Here is a 15,997-nt window from a genome sequence, read left to right as displayed (position 1 = left end):
ACCATGTGGATTCATGGATTTTTATTTTTTTTTCACATTCTGTCTCTCACAGTTGAAGTGTACCTCTGGTGCAAATTACTGACCTCTGTCATCATTTTAGGTGGGGGAACTTGCACAATCGGTGGCTGACTAAATACTTTTTTGCCCCACTGTATGGCAGTTTGCGTGGAAACAAGTATAAGTAACAAGGTTGCAAATCTGTGCTAGCATTAATGTTTTCTCATAAAAAGATGTAAGCTGTGGAGTGAAATGGACTGTGAAAGTCAAAGATGAATGTCGTTATACAAATAAAGGAAGAAATCTTTGAAATTCATTTAGCTTCCTTTGGTAATATGGCAATAGGGTTGCATTAGTTAAGGTAATACATGCAATGCAGTCAGAAAAGATAATAAAGTGGACTGCCCTTTGGTCTACCCGTGATGTGTGCATGTGACTTGATATGTCACTTTTTCTTTGTTATGTCGTTCAACAATTACAAGATACATGCATTCATAAAATAAAGAAAGCTGATTCATAACTTTAAAAAAAATCTTATACTTGACAACCAGTTTGGCTGTTAAGACGTTGGGACAAATTGGGATTTGGGGAATTCTCCAAGGCTGTTATGTATTTTAAACCATATGTGTGAACCACTTATTTAACAAGAGCAGCTGTGATTTACACAACAAATTAAAGTTTTAGTATTTTGTGCATAGACTGTTTTCAAATTCTGGGGTGTGACAGAAATTTTCCTGCAATTGTAGAATGGCCCTTTTATTTTGTCTTCTTAAAATAGTAATAGCAGCATTAAAAAGATATATATATTCAGAACCCTTTGAAAACATTTAACTAAAGTTTCAGATTCATAATATGTTTTATTTGTTCATTTATTTAGTATTGCAGCATTTATATTTTACATGGAAGTCTTTAGACATCAGCATACTTGTCTACGTCATCTGAAGCCACCGGAAGCGTGAGTTATCTGTCCCCGCCCCAGCAGCTCAGTCAATTCAACCTGAAGAGAAGGCGAGTCAACGGCTAAAAATATAATAGCTAACACAAGATGGCCGGTCTGCCTCGTAGGATTGTAAAGGTACTCCTGTCATCGGACAATATGTATATATCATAATGAGCCGTTGAATGTATTTTATAGCGGTTATTCAGTGCCAATATGGACATAGACGTGCAGTCATCTCGCGTGTAGCCTGGCGTTAGCAAGGCTAGCACATTTAGCTCCTGTCGAGCTAGCTCGCTTGTCTGTGTTTTGTTTGCCACTTCCGTTTAGTGAATTCTGCTGTGACGGTGGTTGAATTTTTTATACGTGAGGAGTTCTTAACTCGCTTAATTTGCAATGTTAAAGTTATTGCTTTCTTACATTTTCAGTATCACTCGACTGATTGTAGAAATTTGTCCCAGTCGCCCTATGAATGGATTTGCTAAGTGAGCTAGGCTAGCAGTTTTAGCGTTGCCGATTGGTACACATGTCTGATGCTGATGTGAAGCGCTGCCCTTGTGCTCACGAAACATATGTTCGAGCCCAACTACGCGAGCATGTCACCTTTTGTTTAGTTTTTGTATTAAAATATATGGAACTAAAACAGAAATGCAAGGCCTTAAGGGCTGCGGTCTCCTCCCTTAGCCTCACCGCAGCTTCGCTGGGCCAGGCCCGGCAGTGGGCGCGATCAGCCTTTTCCGCTACGTCTAGCAGCTCTTCCTCAGGTTTAACAGGTTTTCACAACCAGTAACACGACAGTAGGCAAAGTGGGAAAACCGGAATCAGCTTCTGTTTATAAACCTGTGGCATTTTGCTTTACATTCACAACAAAGAAACGTTTTTGTTTTTTCTAATTCTAAGAGTGAATCAGTTTCCTTCCTGTTTATTGCAGATGTTTTGGTGCACCTGCTCAAGCGAATGCAGAAATCTTAAATAGATAGTCTACTTCCTCCTTGTTCATTTTCGCACAGTGTTCATTGCGGTAAAACTCTTTAGCAGTTAATACACCCAGTAAAGTGGAACGATCCTTGCACTGAAACAGTTTCTAAAAGTAATCTGGACAAATTTATTCAGATTGACAGGCAAAAAAAAATCTGCAGTCAATCTGATAACTGGTTGCTTCTTTAAACAGCGATTATTTATTGGCTAATTTGTTTGTTGATGTCTCAGAGTTTTAGCAAGAAAAGCTATTTGAAGAGCTCCCTTTAAGCTAATGTGATTCTGATTGGCTGCCCCTCGTAAACGGAAGGTTTGAACTGCAGTTTTGTTTAGAGCAGTCTGAAACCACAGTTTTTGGCTCACATACTCTTTATTGCAACTGTATTTTTTGCTTAAAAAAAATGTTTGTACTCTGCCACAAAAATATTTCCATATTAAAGATAAGAACCACTTCTCTAAAGCACGAACAGAAGTACAATGTGAGGAAGGGGAAAAAAGACTACAAGAAATAAAGGAGGCAATGGAGAGAGAAGGCTTGTTTTAGGTATTGTGAAATGATTGGTTGAATTTCAAAATTTTTTTTAGATTAAAATAAAGTGGAGCCACTGAATTATTTGTCAGTGCGAGGCACTGCACGGACACTTGACTGCCTTTAGTTTCCATTTTAAATAACTTGTGGAAATGTTTTCTTGTCTATATATAGGGTAAAGTGGAAAGTATCTGTGTGACTAAGCGGGGTGAAATTGTGTATTATGAACCATTATGCACTTAAAAGTCTGTTGTTGACACCCTCCTACAGTTCTTCATGCAACACTTTTTCTTCCTTTTTAAATTCAAAATGTCAACAACTGTGTTTCTCACTATGACCTTGCTCAGGAAACGCAGCGGTTGATGGCAGAGCCTGTTCCAGGGATCACTGCTACGCCTGATGAAGGGAATGCACGCTACTTCCATGTGTTCATTGCAGGGCCTCAAGATTCTCCCTTTGAAGGAGGCACATTTAAACTTGAACTATTTCTTCCAGAAGAGTATCCCATGGCAGCTCCCAAAGTGCGATTCATGACCAAAATCTATCACCCCAATGTTGACAAACTGGGAAGAATATGTTTAGACATTTTGAAAGGTAAGAAAACCGTGAGATAAAAATAATCGACATGAATTTTTAAAAAAAAATATTTACATCCTGTTTTCTTTTTCTGGTTGATGTTGGTGTGAAACAACACTGACAGCATTCTGCAGGACATGATTGCAGCTTTTTTCTTATTGCTTTGTAAAAGTGAGGAGCATCAAACAGTTAAAGCTTATGGCTTTTATGCCTTTATAGCAGTCACAAGTTCATTTACTTGCAATTCCAAGTACAAATGTGTGGAAACCCACTGAATAAGAGAGATAATAATAATGCTTTAGGAAAACACTTACTTGCATTGGCATTGTTCTGTTTTTGCAATGAGCAGGCAGTGAACATCCGACATGTTAAAGCCTGTTGTAGAGAAAAGTATACCTTCAATTTTATATAAAGAACTCATCGTCTGAAAGAAGAATGAAGTTAGGTGATTACTTTCAGTAGGGCGTGGAAATAATACGAACCATTTTCATGTTATACTGAACTGATTTATTGTTAACGTCAAAATATGAGTTTTTAAATTGTATTTGTAAGAAAAAGGAAGATTAATTCATGACATGTGTTCTAGATCAAGATTTGGGGGATGGGATAGATAACATTAGATTGGAACACTGTACAGCCATATTTTATGTGATGATTTCATTATGATTAAACTATTTTATTTAAGTGAAATTGTAGCAAAGACAATATCAGATTTTTTTTAAGGCTCGTTTTAAGTTTTATATCTGTAACACATTTTAAATGATTGGAGACAAAGCCTTTGTTTTGCATCAGCTTTTCTGATGACAAGCGAGGTGTTTCCTCTTTAGAGGTGTATTTGATTTAAAAAATGCAATAAAATTTCACAATTCAGGTCCACAGGAAGAAAGCTGCCATTCGACAGCTTGCTTCTAAATTCTTTTTCTTTAAGCAGCTGAGTTTTCTCTTTATTTTATGAGTGCAGAGACAAACTTTGTTCAGTGGTTGTTCCTGAGCCCGTGCACTGATTTCTGCTGCAGAATCGAGTCTGTTTCAGTTCTCTCGTGCCTTGTGTTCACTGATTTCTTTCGATTATTTTAACGATCATATGCAGCGTAGATTATGACAATCCCAAAGTCTCTGCATTTTCTGTTGAGCAAACAAATGTATTTATAATTTATTTGAGCACATAAGCATTATTATACAATGATAGAATCATGGATTTAATTTTTATTATCTTGATATTATGTGGTAATGGAAAGCAAATTGGTATATAAAATGTATCAGGAAAGCATGCAGCTGTGTTTGCATATATGTTTAGAAGGGAATGTGGAAAATAGAAGAGATTGTTTAGCAAACTGATCAGCACTAAAGGACTGCTACTCCCTCATATGTTTTTTTTTTTCTTTACCTTGCCTTTCTGATCAGCTGAGCCCTGATATTGACTGCTTTCCTTTTCTGCCACTAGCAAGTTGTTGACAATAGGTTTACCATCAGATTTGTTTCTTTTCCCATTAAACCCACCAGCCTGTTCCTCTTTTTCCTGATCTTCCCACAGACAAGTGGTCTCCAGCCCTGCAGATCCGTACAGTGTTGCTATCTATCCAGGCATTATTAAGTGCTCCCAATCCAGATGATCCACTGGCAAATGATGTTGCAGAGCAGTGGAAGAAAAATGAAAGCCAAGCCATTGAGACAGGTGAGGAGAAGATTTATTTTTTTTCTATTAGATCACTCGGGATGGGCTTTGTTAAACTGTATTTCTGCTGCCACAGGTGGTCACAGGTTTCAGTGTGAGAAGTGCTGTGACAGATGGTAACAAACAACAGCTCAGGTCTTGACCTTAACTGTCAGCCACTTTACAAATAGCTGCAAATTAGCCAAAGCTGAGATGATGGTTTTCTTTATGGTTCATTTCCTGGGAGGAGAAGAATAGCAACCAGAAAACAAAACAACAAACCTGTTGGTGACTTTGTGGGAGGGGTCAGCTCGCTGACCTACTGTAAATAAAGCCAGGTGATAGTAACAGTTCTCAAGTTTGCTTGGCAGATGACGCACGTGAGAGCTGCATATATTTGTTATTCTCCCAACATTTTGTGAAGCATATATTTTATCAGCTTAAGAAAATAAGTTGATGCTCATGGAGGTCTGCACCTAATGATCTTGTTGGAGAGTCTAGTAAAAGAAGTTGATTGGTTTGTCTCGGCTGATATGCCACTTCTGAGTGTACAATGACAATGAAATTCCTCGGTCGTGACTCACTTGATGGTATCAGTTGAAACCCGCTAAATAAGGGAGATAATAAAATGCATGCGTGTATGCGCAGCAGTCAATCATGAAACAAATTCTTACGTGTTGTTAAAGGCAGTCTGAGATGGGCTGTAAAAACAGGGTTTCTCTGCCAGTTTCCATGGAAATCTTTGTGACTAACCAAACCAATACATCATTTAAATATTCTGCTTGTGGTTTGACTGTAAAAGCAGAAACACATAATGAGATCAGAAGCCTTTTTTGGTTTTGTTTTAGGATATCAATAGTTATTTGTGTGAAATCAGCTTCGCATGGCTCAACATGATGTTCTTGTTTTCCTCTATCTACAATCCAAACTCTAAACATAATAAAGTTTAAAGTATGTAAAGCATCAAAAACAAGCAACACAGAAATGAAAAGCCTAAATATTAAAATTTTGTATTTGGAAGTCCTGTGACCTCTCAGGTGCTTTTGCTGCCTGTTCTGGGACCTTGCAGCACTCTACTTATTTACTGTTATTTACTCAGCCAATGGCCCTCATACCAAACAAAACCCTCTTGTTTTGTTTCCTCCTCAGCCCGAACATGGACCAGGCTCTACGCAGGCAACAGTGAAGTATAGAAGAAGAGAATCGAGGCGTCTGAATGTGATCCACAAAATATACTCCTATTCTGTCATTTGAATTTAACGGACACAAAAAAAGAGGAAAAAAAATATTATAAGTCCAAATCTATCTGAAAGAAATGACATGAGCAGCAGACCTCTGGGTGACATATGTTAAGACGTGTTAAATGTGTGTTAGCCTTTTTTTCTTTCTTTTCTTTTCTTTTTTTTTTTTTTTTGTTTGATTGTTTGTTTTCTTTCCCCTGTGTTGCTATTTAAATGCATGGACAGAGAATGAGACCCTCCCCATTACAGTCTTAAAACTCACAATACAATGTGTTGTCTTTAACCAGGCACATACTGGTACGTTTGCAAAGTGTACATGCATTAAAGCTGTCGTTCTTTTAACACATGCATTATTTGTCAACACATCTGTATGTCTTTATGTGTTAATTCAGCACTGCACCGGTAGAAATAGTAAATGACACAAACTATTAATAATGTAGGTTCCCAAAACTAATTTAGAGGGGGGGGGGACCCAAAACAATTGGAAGGGGGGGAAAGCAAAAACAGCAGTTTAAATGCACAGCAGGGGTGAATCGGAAGGATTTCACACAGGAAATGCTTCCTCAAACTTTTATACAAGCTGCCCCTAATGTAAGTGCCAGGTTTGCTAATGGGGAATACATATTCCTTCACAGCCACAGCTCATGTTTTAACGAATTTAGTCAGTGCCTAGTATCCTGCAGGTTTTGTGTATTCATTCACACCTTACCATTGGAGTCAGGTGTGTAGAAAAGATGATACAAATGTTCTGATTAGAATCCATTGAATGGGGATTCCTGCAGTAATACAAGTGCTGCTGGTTGGTTGTAAGCCTGTTGTCCGAAAGCTTCAGCAAGTCTCAGAAACTTGATTCAATCTTTCTTTTATTCATTTTTTCCTTCTCAGTTTTCAGACCCTGTTTAGTTTGGGGAGGGTGGGCGGAGTACTTCCACAGCCTTAAAAAGTCATTCCCAACACATTAAGGGAGGCAGATGATGGTCAGTGTTGAAAGAAACTGTAAATATCATAGCAGAGTAGCGTGTGTTGAAAATGACGTCAGCTTTTTAAGTGTAGGAAGTTAACTTGTTGGTTTTATGTTCATTTTTAACTATCTGTCCATGCTGTATCTGTTGCCTGTTTTCGATTTTATTTTCAGTGTCACTTCATGTATCATAACCAAGCTGATAACAGGACGGTTCAAACTAGATGCCAGAGGTGAAGGGGGTGTTTTCTTTAAGGGGGAAGTTGCAGTTCTTGCCATTGATTACAAGGTTGTTTTCAGAGTTTTCTGCTTTTACATTTAATCAGTTCCCGTGGGTAAATTTGGTCACTGTGGAAGCAGGAAGAGCGGTGTTACAAATAAAACGTGTTCAACTTCAAAAGGATTTTTGATTGGCTAAAGAGAATGGATGTCACGCACACTGTACGATAATCCCACAGGGTGTGATTCAATTTGATGAACACTTCAGAAAATATAGAAACTTTCCTTTTAAAAGAGATCAAATAACGTTAAAGGCTCACTGCTACATTGCCTGTACCCTTCATGTTGCTTCATTGTGGCTCATCTGAGAGAGGACTGATCGAAACCTGTTTGTAGCTTTTCATTTTTTTTTTCTTGGATTATCACAGGCTTTGCTTAGATTTGATGGTGTCCAGAAATATTAACTCTAACTGCTATATTTGCGGAAGCCTGGAAGACGGAGCACGGCTTAAAACCTGGTTAATTTATTGTTTCCCTGAGGGACTTGATGGTAATCTAAAGGAAAAAAAACAGTCACTGGATTTTTGAAATATATTGATCAACATACTGAGCTCAAAGTGAATAATCAACTCCCCATGTGATGAATTAAAAAAAAAAAAAAGTTCTGTCAGTAATTTCAGTGCATTTGCATACATGGCTCTTCAAACACTCTGGTAATAAACTGAGTTGAGTAAGTAAGAGGAGTCTTTGTTTAATGTGTGGATGGATGGATGTTTCCAGAGCTGAAAGCTTACAGCTAAGATTTATTCTACACCCTAAAAAAACACAAAACGAGCTCAAGGCTTATGAGTTTCTTTCATGTTAAGATAAGATAAGCTTTATTAGTCCCACGTGTGGGAACTTTGTTACCAGCCCTGCTGCTGGTGTCTGCTGCCGGGAGACACAGCAAACCTTGTGACAACACACACGGATGGCATCTGACAAGCACACTGAGAAAAAACAAAACTAGAGAAAAATTCATTAGAATAAAGGGAAAGCAATGATCTGTGGCCAACACCTATAAAACAATCTCCTTTCCCTTAGCTGGCTTTTCTTGCCTCTCCACTGCACATGTTGTCACTTTCCTTTGGACCACAGTAGGTGAAACTGATTCACACTGGTTTTTGCTTCATAACTGGACGCCCTTTAAGTTTGAGGTATACTCTGATGACAGAGTGCTAATTTTTGAACAGCGTATTAAATACTCCATCCTTAAGACATTTCGTATTTTTTGCAAGCAGTAGGACCATTCATGTCCAGCGGAGGGAGACAACCACAGATTTAACCATGCTGAGTCACACAAAGTGAACTCTTTACTCATAACTCGGGGCGGAGAAGTATGCACATCCACAAAACCTTTTTGCTGTGGGCACACCCAAAAATACTGAGTCAGAAACCCTGTGAGCAACGTCCAAGTTTAAGACAACTGGTTTCTGAAATTCTCACACCAGGACACATGACCTTTCTTCCTCATTCTGATGTGCATTTTTAGCAGTTATGTCATGTCCAAATTAACTGAATTACTGCCATGTGATTGGTTGATTTGTGATAAATAGGTGGGCATAGAGTTTGTATACATAATCCAAAGGTTATTGCATCTTATAAAGCCTAGAAAATCTTTTAAATTTATTATTATCATTTATTGTGAGTGTATTAGCCAGCCATATATTATCACCATTGTCACCAGATGGCGCTACAAGCAAAGGTACCTGGAGCCTGAGACTTCTTCCTCAAGATTTGTGTTCTTTTCAGTTTGGTCACATCTTAACAGGTATTTTAAACATCTGAATACCTGATGGAATGCATTCAGTATTTTCTCTTAACTATCTGCAGGAGTCACCTGTCTTGAAGGCCTCATGTTTCATCACCTGGGAAAAATGTTTCACAATGTTTTATGACTCCATGGCTTAGTTTATATGACAACTGTGAGTCATTCAGGCGGGTATGTAGCCATTCTCTGAATGAATGTGCAGTAAACAATCCCCTCTTGCTATCTGTAGCTTCTGCAAAACATTAACCAGTTACAGAGGCATTTGTCTCTGGAAAGGGAAGGGTTTGTTGTTGCAGCGGTCATCCTCAGAAAATCTCTGCTCGGAGTCAGATTTCAAAGTCTTAATCATTATAACTTGTCACATTCCTCACGTTTACATATGAGTTCAAACATGCCGGCATCAAAAGCATTACATGTTCTTATAAATATATATATAATTTTGGTTGATTATGATTTTAAGAATCTGGGTCCTTCTCCGGTTTACTACTCTGAGACATGGTTAATCATCACCTCACATATGACCTTGTATTACTTGAACCAGATTTTATGGTTTGTTGTAGCTAGCTTTATAGGGCATATTGAAAGACTTTACTAATTATGAGATTTTTAAATATATTGGTGTGATTTGTAGTGATTATTTGACTCATGGATCCTTTCTATTTTTAAATCATTTTCTGTAAACCAGAGAGATGATCTTGTGGATAAAACCCAGGAAGATTTGCAGTAAAATATGAAATTCATTCAAGCCAGTCTGGCAGCGACAGCCTTACTGCATTCAAAGTCACTTTTTCCACATTCTAGTCCTCAGTTTGATCTTCACCAGGCTGTCTTGACCATTTCTACATGCCATGGAGTTTCTACCATGTGACTGGCTCATTAAATATTTGAGTTAATGAACAGGTAAATGTGTGTACCTAATGAAGTGGCTGGTGAGTTTATTAAAGACGAACATAGCCATTTTGGGGATGTCAATGTAAAGCTATGTTAGCTGCCAATGCTAGCATGTCTGCTTAGCAAGATGCATCTGTAAATTCTGGAGGTGCATCACACAGATACCTCATAATTAGTAGTGAGTATAATGTATGGATAAAATATTTGAAACATCAGTGCAGCATAAACTTCAGCGGGCTCTTGGCTTCAGATAATGGTGTTCATTTTTAGTCCAAGACCAACCAAGCCGCAAATAATTGTTGTTATGGGAGGGAAAATTAGCCCAGCAAACATGTTTGTTGGGTATTTTAATATTGTGTTGTGCAAAATGTCATGTTTTCTGTTTTTTGTTTGGTTTTTGGTTTTGTTGTTTTGCACTTTGGAGCTACAATTGTTTGTACAACTATACTACAAAAGGCCATTATTCTGGCACTAAGTACAGTGTACAGATATAAGCACGTGACAATACTGAGTTACATCTACAGTGATTGCTGCTTTAGAGGACATGGAGCCAAAATCCTAAACATAGCTCTGCTCCTGTGACACACCGGATCATGTCTCACAGGGATTGCTGACTGCAGGTGAAAACATTCCGGTCACATGCTGGTGATGTTGAACCAACAGGTGATGGCAGACATCCTGTTTTGACTGTTGCTTGTAATCGGAATCACCACTAACTTGAAACGCAAACCCCGTGTCGGTCAGTACTCGGAGGATATGGTTCAGTTTTCTAAGTGGTGAGTTTGCTGGTCTTCTTTGAAATCACTCACTCTTTTACTTTTTCTGTTTACTTTTCCATTTCTTCATCATATTTCCACACTGTGTAAATACTTGCATTTCATCCTCCTCCTGCATTCCTTCCTGTTTTTTCTTTGCCCTTTCCTGTCCTCAAGTTTTCCCTTCTCTCCCTTTACGTTGTCTCCTTTATACTTTTCTTCTTCTTATTCTCCAACTTTCTCTCATTCTCCACTTTTATTCTCCCTATCCCCTTCACCGCCCCCTATCTTTTCCCCTCCTCTTCCTTCCCTTTTCCTTTTTTTCCCCATTTCATCCTACATCTTCCCTCCTCTGTTTCCCAATTCCCCACGCCTCCTCTCTATCCCACTGCAAATGAAGTATAGGGAGACTGCAGTCAGAATCATCTAACCTGAACCATCCTGAAGTTATATAACTGTTCTTGTTACCCTCCATGCGTGAAAAACAAACGTCAGCTACCCAAAAGGGAATCCCTCCTTTTGGCCACTGCAGGTACCCAAAAACCAACCAGGAGCTTTAGGTAAAGGAGATGTTATACAAGACAGCTGCAGTGGAATATTAATGAACGCAGTGATTAGAGGAGCTTGTTGTGAATACAAATTAGGACTTGGCACTTTTTTTAAAACCACTTTTGAATAATTGGGTTTTATAAATCCTTAACCTTTTGAACCTGAAGTAGCTTCGTGGGTTCTTTTCATTTTTACATCAACCCACGTTTCAGCTGGGCATGTTAGCAGGTTTTCATTTTCAGGACAGGGTGGGCTGTTCTGAATAATGTAGCATAAGTGGGTCCAAAGTAATGACATGACACAATGCTACTTTATATCACACATGAACAAGATATTCAGATTAGACATTTACAAACACGAGACCACCTAGTTATAAATGCATATGTTCTTTAAAAGTCAGTATTATCTCTCCCACAGTTAGTAGACTTGTATATCTACACTGTTTTGGTTACAACTTTTGCTTTCAGAATTGGCAGAATTCTTAATGGCATCGATTCAAAAAGGTGGTGGACTTTGATCCATATTGACATGATTGCATATTTGTCAGCTGCACAGCCATAATTAGGATACCCTGATCCACCACTTCCCAAATCCCAGATCTGACTGTGGAGGCCATTTGAGTATAGTGAACTCATCGTCATGTTTAATAAACCAGTTTGAGATCATTTGAGCTTTGTGACATGGTGTGTTATCCTGCTGGAAGCAGCCATCACACGATGGATTCCCTGTGGTCCTAAAGGCATGGATATGGTCAGCTACAATACTCGGGTACATTGTGGCATTTAAACAACACTCAGTTGTTACTAAGAGACCAAAGGTGTGCCCAGATTTCCCCATGCCATTACACTGCCACCACCAGGATGAAGCATTCAAACAAGGCAATGTTGTTTACACAAAATTTTGGCTCTACCACTGAAATATTGCAACAGAAATCACGACTCATCAGACCAGGATGTCTTTTCCAATCTTTTGCCATCAAAATGTTGGTGATTCATTGGAAATTGCTGCTAAGTTTCCTATTCTTAGCTGATGGTAGTGGTACTCACTATGGTCATGTGCTGTAGCCCAATGTGTTGAGAGTTGTTTATTTGAGTTACAGTTGCCTTCCTTCCTCAGGCCGAAGCAGTCTGGCCATTCTCCTCTGTTGACTGGCATCAACAAGGCATCTTCAGCCAAAGAAGTGCTGCTCACTAGATATTATCTTATTTTCAGGCTGTTCTCTGTAAACATTAGAGATGGTTATGGGGCGAAATCTCAGAAGATCAGCAGTTTCTGAAATATTCGATCCAACTAGTCTAGAACCAACAGCCTCTATACCTTCAAAGTCACTTAAATCACCTTTCATTTTCACGATGATGCTCACTTTGAATTTCCGCACATCATATGACCCATGTCTGCATGCCTAAAAACATTGAGTTGCTCTCATTTGATTGGCTGATTAGACATTTGTGGTAATCAGCTGTTGCACGGCTGTACCTAACAAAGTACATGAACAGCTACTGTAATTTATTTTATGGATAAATTGTGGCAAAGTCCTGGCAGCTGGGAAGTCTACTCGCTGTAATCTAAACAGTTACAGTAAAATATACTACAGTATCCACTGTATGCAATGAATAGAAATTTTACAGTACATTCCAGTCCCAATAGTTTATTAAAATAAAATGTATTAAGGAACTATAGACTTATACCTAAGCATCAGTCCTCATGCTGCATCTTCATGTCTGAGCTCATGTACTCTGAATCTAGTTCGACCTCCTTAAATTATGACAACACATCGAGACACACTATATTCACAAAAGAATGCATTACTGCACAAATTTTACCTTTAAACCACTATTTGTCACAGTGTGCATCACATTTTTTGTCACATCATTCAAGAAATTGTTAACCCAAATGCATTCGTATCATCATTTAGCTGTACTGGTGCAAAGAGCGCACCATAAAACAGATCATCTCAATGGCTGACTTAAGTAAAAAAGAGCTAGTGCATGTTCTTATGTCTGCAGCCATGAGTGTTTGCGTGATTGTGAGGTAGTGGCACGGATTGCTTTTCTAGTCCTGTGGGTTTTTCATCCATAACTCACAAGGCTGTTGCAGGCCATCCTTCCACATATCTATTTGTAACAGCTACTGCAGAGAAAGAGTGAAGTGTGTGTGTGTGTGTGTGTGTGTGTGTCTTGAAATGATTGCTGAAGCTCCAAAATGTAAGACAGCCTTGCGCTGAATTTAACCAAAGATACCAGTGCATTGATGCCACTTTGACTTAGCAGTGGTGGCTGTGAAATATTGTGTGACCTGTAACACCATTATACTTTAACTAATAGTAAAAGCATTTATGCCAGCCTTTATGATAGCGTGGACACTGGCACAGGAGAGCATGGCTCAGAAATGAGCCTGAACTTGTTTAACTTCTCATCATTTCCAGCACACACAGATCCCTGCGGCTGGAGCTGAGGTTAATGGAACAAAACAGTTCAACCCTGAAATTGTGCCAGTTCATTTAATTTTGTCTCATCAGATAATAAACAGGCACACCCACTCATAGACTATAGATAGAATCAGATGGGGCTTGGTAGTCCAACTCAGCAGTGCTAAATGTAAATAATTAATAGCTTCCATTCACTGAATTTCTTCATGGGGCCTGGGCAAGGTAACCTCCACCCAGACTGGTAAACAAACCTACAACTGTGTGCTAAAAGATAATGTGTTACTGTATCAGAGGGAGTCATCCTTGTGGTGACAGTGCTGATCGATAACCTGCCAGACAGTGCTGACAGTGAGGTTTTAGCAGTCACAACGTTTGTTTTGACAAATTGAGCTGTAGTGGTTTTCCATGTTTCACCCTTTCAGGATCAATAAGACTGATCCTCCTCCGTGTCCCCATTGTACTGCTCAAATCTCAGGCAGTGGATGAAACGTTCAACCTGCCTGCATTTTATCAGTTATCTGTATGCTCCTGCATACTTGAGATTCTGACCTATGACCTTTGACCATCTTGTAGGAAGAGATAAGGAGTGATATTCTAAATTTTTAACCTAAAAATCTATTTTTACTGTACAGATTAATCCAGATTTTTCTTCCAGATTGAGCTGTAAAATGTTAACCAGAGAACTAAAAAGGGATACTGCGGCATAGACTGTATATAAAAGATGGATGTAAAAGTAACCATAAAGCTGAAGTATCTTCAATATGCAACATCTGAGACGAAGAAGTCCTACTGCAAATAATATATGTGAATATCAGGAGCTGAACCACATGTCAAACATTCTTCTTCCAGTTATACGTCTATCGGTGCACACACCCATTTGCTATTGTTTCGATGCCTCACGCTCCCGGTCCCTTTTCTTTGTTAGTCATCGACTGGGAGCTGCTGCTGACCCTCAGTGAGGCCTTCCCCTGTGTTCTGGCTTGTTGCTTCAATATCAATTAACAGTTGTCACTCGTCTGGTTTATTCGTCTGAGTTATTCTTCCGAGTCCGAGAGTGATTAACTCTTGGCCAAAAAAATGAAATAAGTACCTGGATACAGAATTGTAGCTTGATCTAAATGCGTTAGATATTTTCTTGAGAAGAGCACGTCTCCCAGTTTTACACATTTTAATTTAGTATGTATTTGTGAAGTTATGTTTCAAAAATTCCTGAGCATGGATCCCTTCTTAAAATGAGCCGGTCCCAAGATCTGGGAACATGCTCGCTGCATAACATTTTATGTAATCTGGTTAACAGGTAGACTAACAGAATCGGTCACATAACCTCTTTGGTGAAGGTAATGAGTTCATGATCTTCAATTTCTAATATTCTTTAACCTTACATGATTTTAATTTTCTAATTTATGACCCCATGTAGATTAAAATCAACGAAAAGGCAGTATGATTCATGTCTGGCTAATTATTATCATATGACCATGCAGTTGGCCTAATGGCTACTGCAAAAATGCCAACTCGATGTTTCTGATAAGTAGTCCACAAACCACTGGGTGATGTCTTGGTGGCCGTATCTATGTTTTGTTATCAGTCTATGGTCTACAGCAGTGACCATTCTTAATTTCGTTGTTCTCATGACAATGACAATAAAGTTTCTGATTCTGATTCTGATAGTGTCTGTGAGGCACAGACACATGCAAATAATTTAGCAGCTATATTGTTTGTCATGTTTATAACTTAGGAAAATTTTAGCATAACATTGGTAACCACAGGTACTTGGTCTTCTATTTCAGTCCATCCAATAAATGGTTCAACAGCAATAAATATCTAAAAACAAAAATCCAAACCAAATAGAAGAAAAAATCCAGATATTCACAGTGAAATGTGAGAATCTGCGGTGTTTTCACTAATAAGAAAATTGCAGAACTATTTTATAATCAAACATGTTTTCTGTCATTTTCTCAACTAATCACTTTTTAAGTTAATATTTCAGCTCTGATATTAAAATGTGTTTGTCACTTTTAGAAAAGGTTAAGTGCACAACAATCAAATGTCTGCACAGAGAACTGACTCAACCCAGAACTCTCGCAATCATCAGAGATAAGTTGTGCCATAAGGTGGAAGATAACACAGCGAGTGCAAACGCACTGAAGTTAGAAAAAGCAGGTGTCCATTTACTACGATTCAAGAGCCAGTTGTGTCATCCTCACTTTTAGTGCATATTTCAATAAATAAATAAGTCAGGAACACGACATGGCAAGAAAGAGACCAATGATACAGAGATATAAATCAAATCAAGTGTTTTCTAAAAGTATAAATACAGCTATTGAAAAAGAGGAATGCAACTAAGCTCTTCAGGATGTAGAAAAGTATCTAGTAGTGTATTTGAGCTGGGATCACATTGTACACATAAGCATGTCAAATAGTAAAAGTTGGACACACTTCAGTGATAGCAAAACATAAGCGTGTCAGATAGAG

General features: G+C 38.5%; 1 protein-coding gene across 1 annotated transcript; it reads left to right on the top strand.

The window, feature by feature from the left end:
• Positions 1-932: 932 nt before the first annotated feature.
• Positions 933-7,830, top strand: ube2nb (ubiquitin-conjugating enzyme E2Nb). The gene is made up of 4 exons (XM_026147439.1): positions 933-1,072; positions 2,789-3,035; positions 4,552-4,692; positions 5,821-7,830. The coding sequence occupies exons 1-4, from the start codon at positions 1,043-1,045 to the stop codon at positions 5,862-5,864; spliced, it is 462 nt and encodes a 153-aa protein (XP_026003224.1). The 5' UTR covers positions 933-1,042; the 3' UTR covers positions 5,865-7,830.
• The last annotated feature ends 8,167 nt before the right edge of the window (positions 7,831-15,997 follow it).

Source organism: Astatotilapia calliptera, chromosome 17 (genome assembly GCF_900246225.1).
Source record: "Astatotilapia calliptera chromosome 17, fAstCal1.2, whole genome shotgun sequence".
Taxonomy (NCBI): domain Eukaryota; kingdom Metazoa; phylum Chordata; class Actinopteri; order Cichliformes; family Cichlidae; genus Astatotilapia; species Astatotilapia calliptera.
This window is presented reverse-complemented; position numbering and strand designations above follow the sequence as displayed.

What these genes read in the sequence shown, in the direction of transcription:
- ube2nb (XM_026147439.1), top strand. Translation starts at nt 1,043, where the DNA reads ATGGCCGGTCTGCCTCGTAGGATTGTAAAG. An exon ending in TGCCTCGTAGGATTGTAAAG is followed by an intron (nt 1,073 to 2,788) that starts GTACTCCTGTCA and finishes GACCTTGCTCAG; the next exon opens with GAAACGCAGCGGTTGATGGC. An exon ending in AAGCCAAGCCATTGAGACAG is followed by an intron (nt 4,693 to 5,820) that starts GTGAGGAGAAGA and finishes TTTCCTCCTCAG; the next exon opens with CCCGAACATGGACCAGGCTC.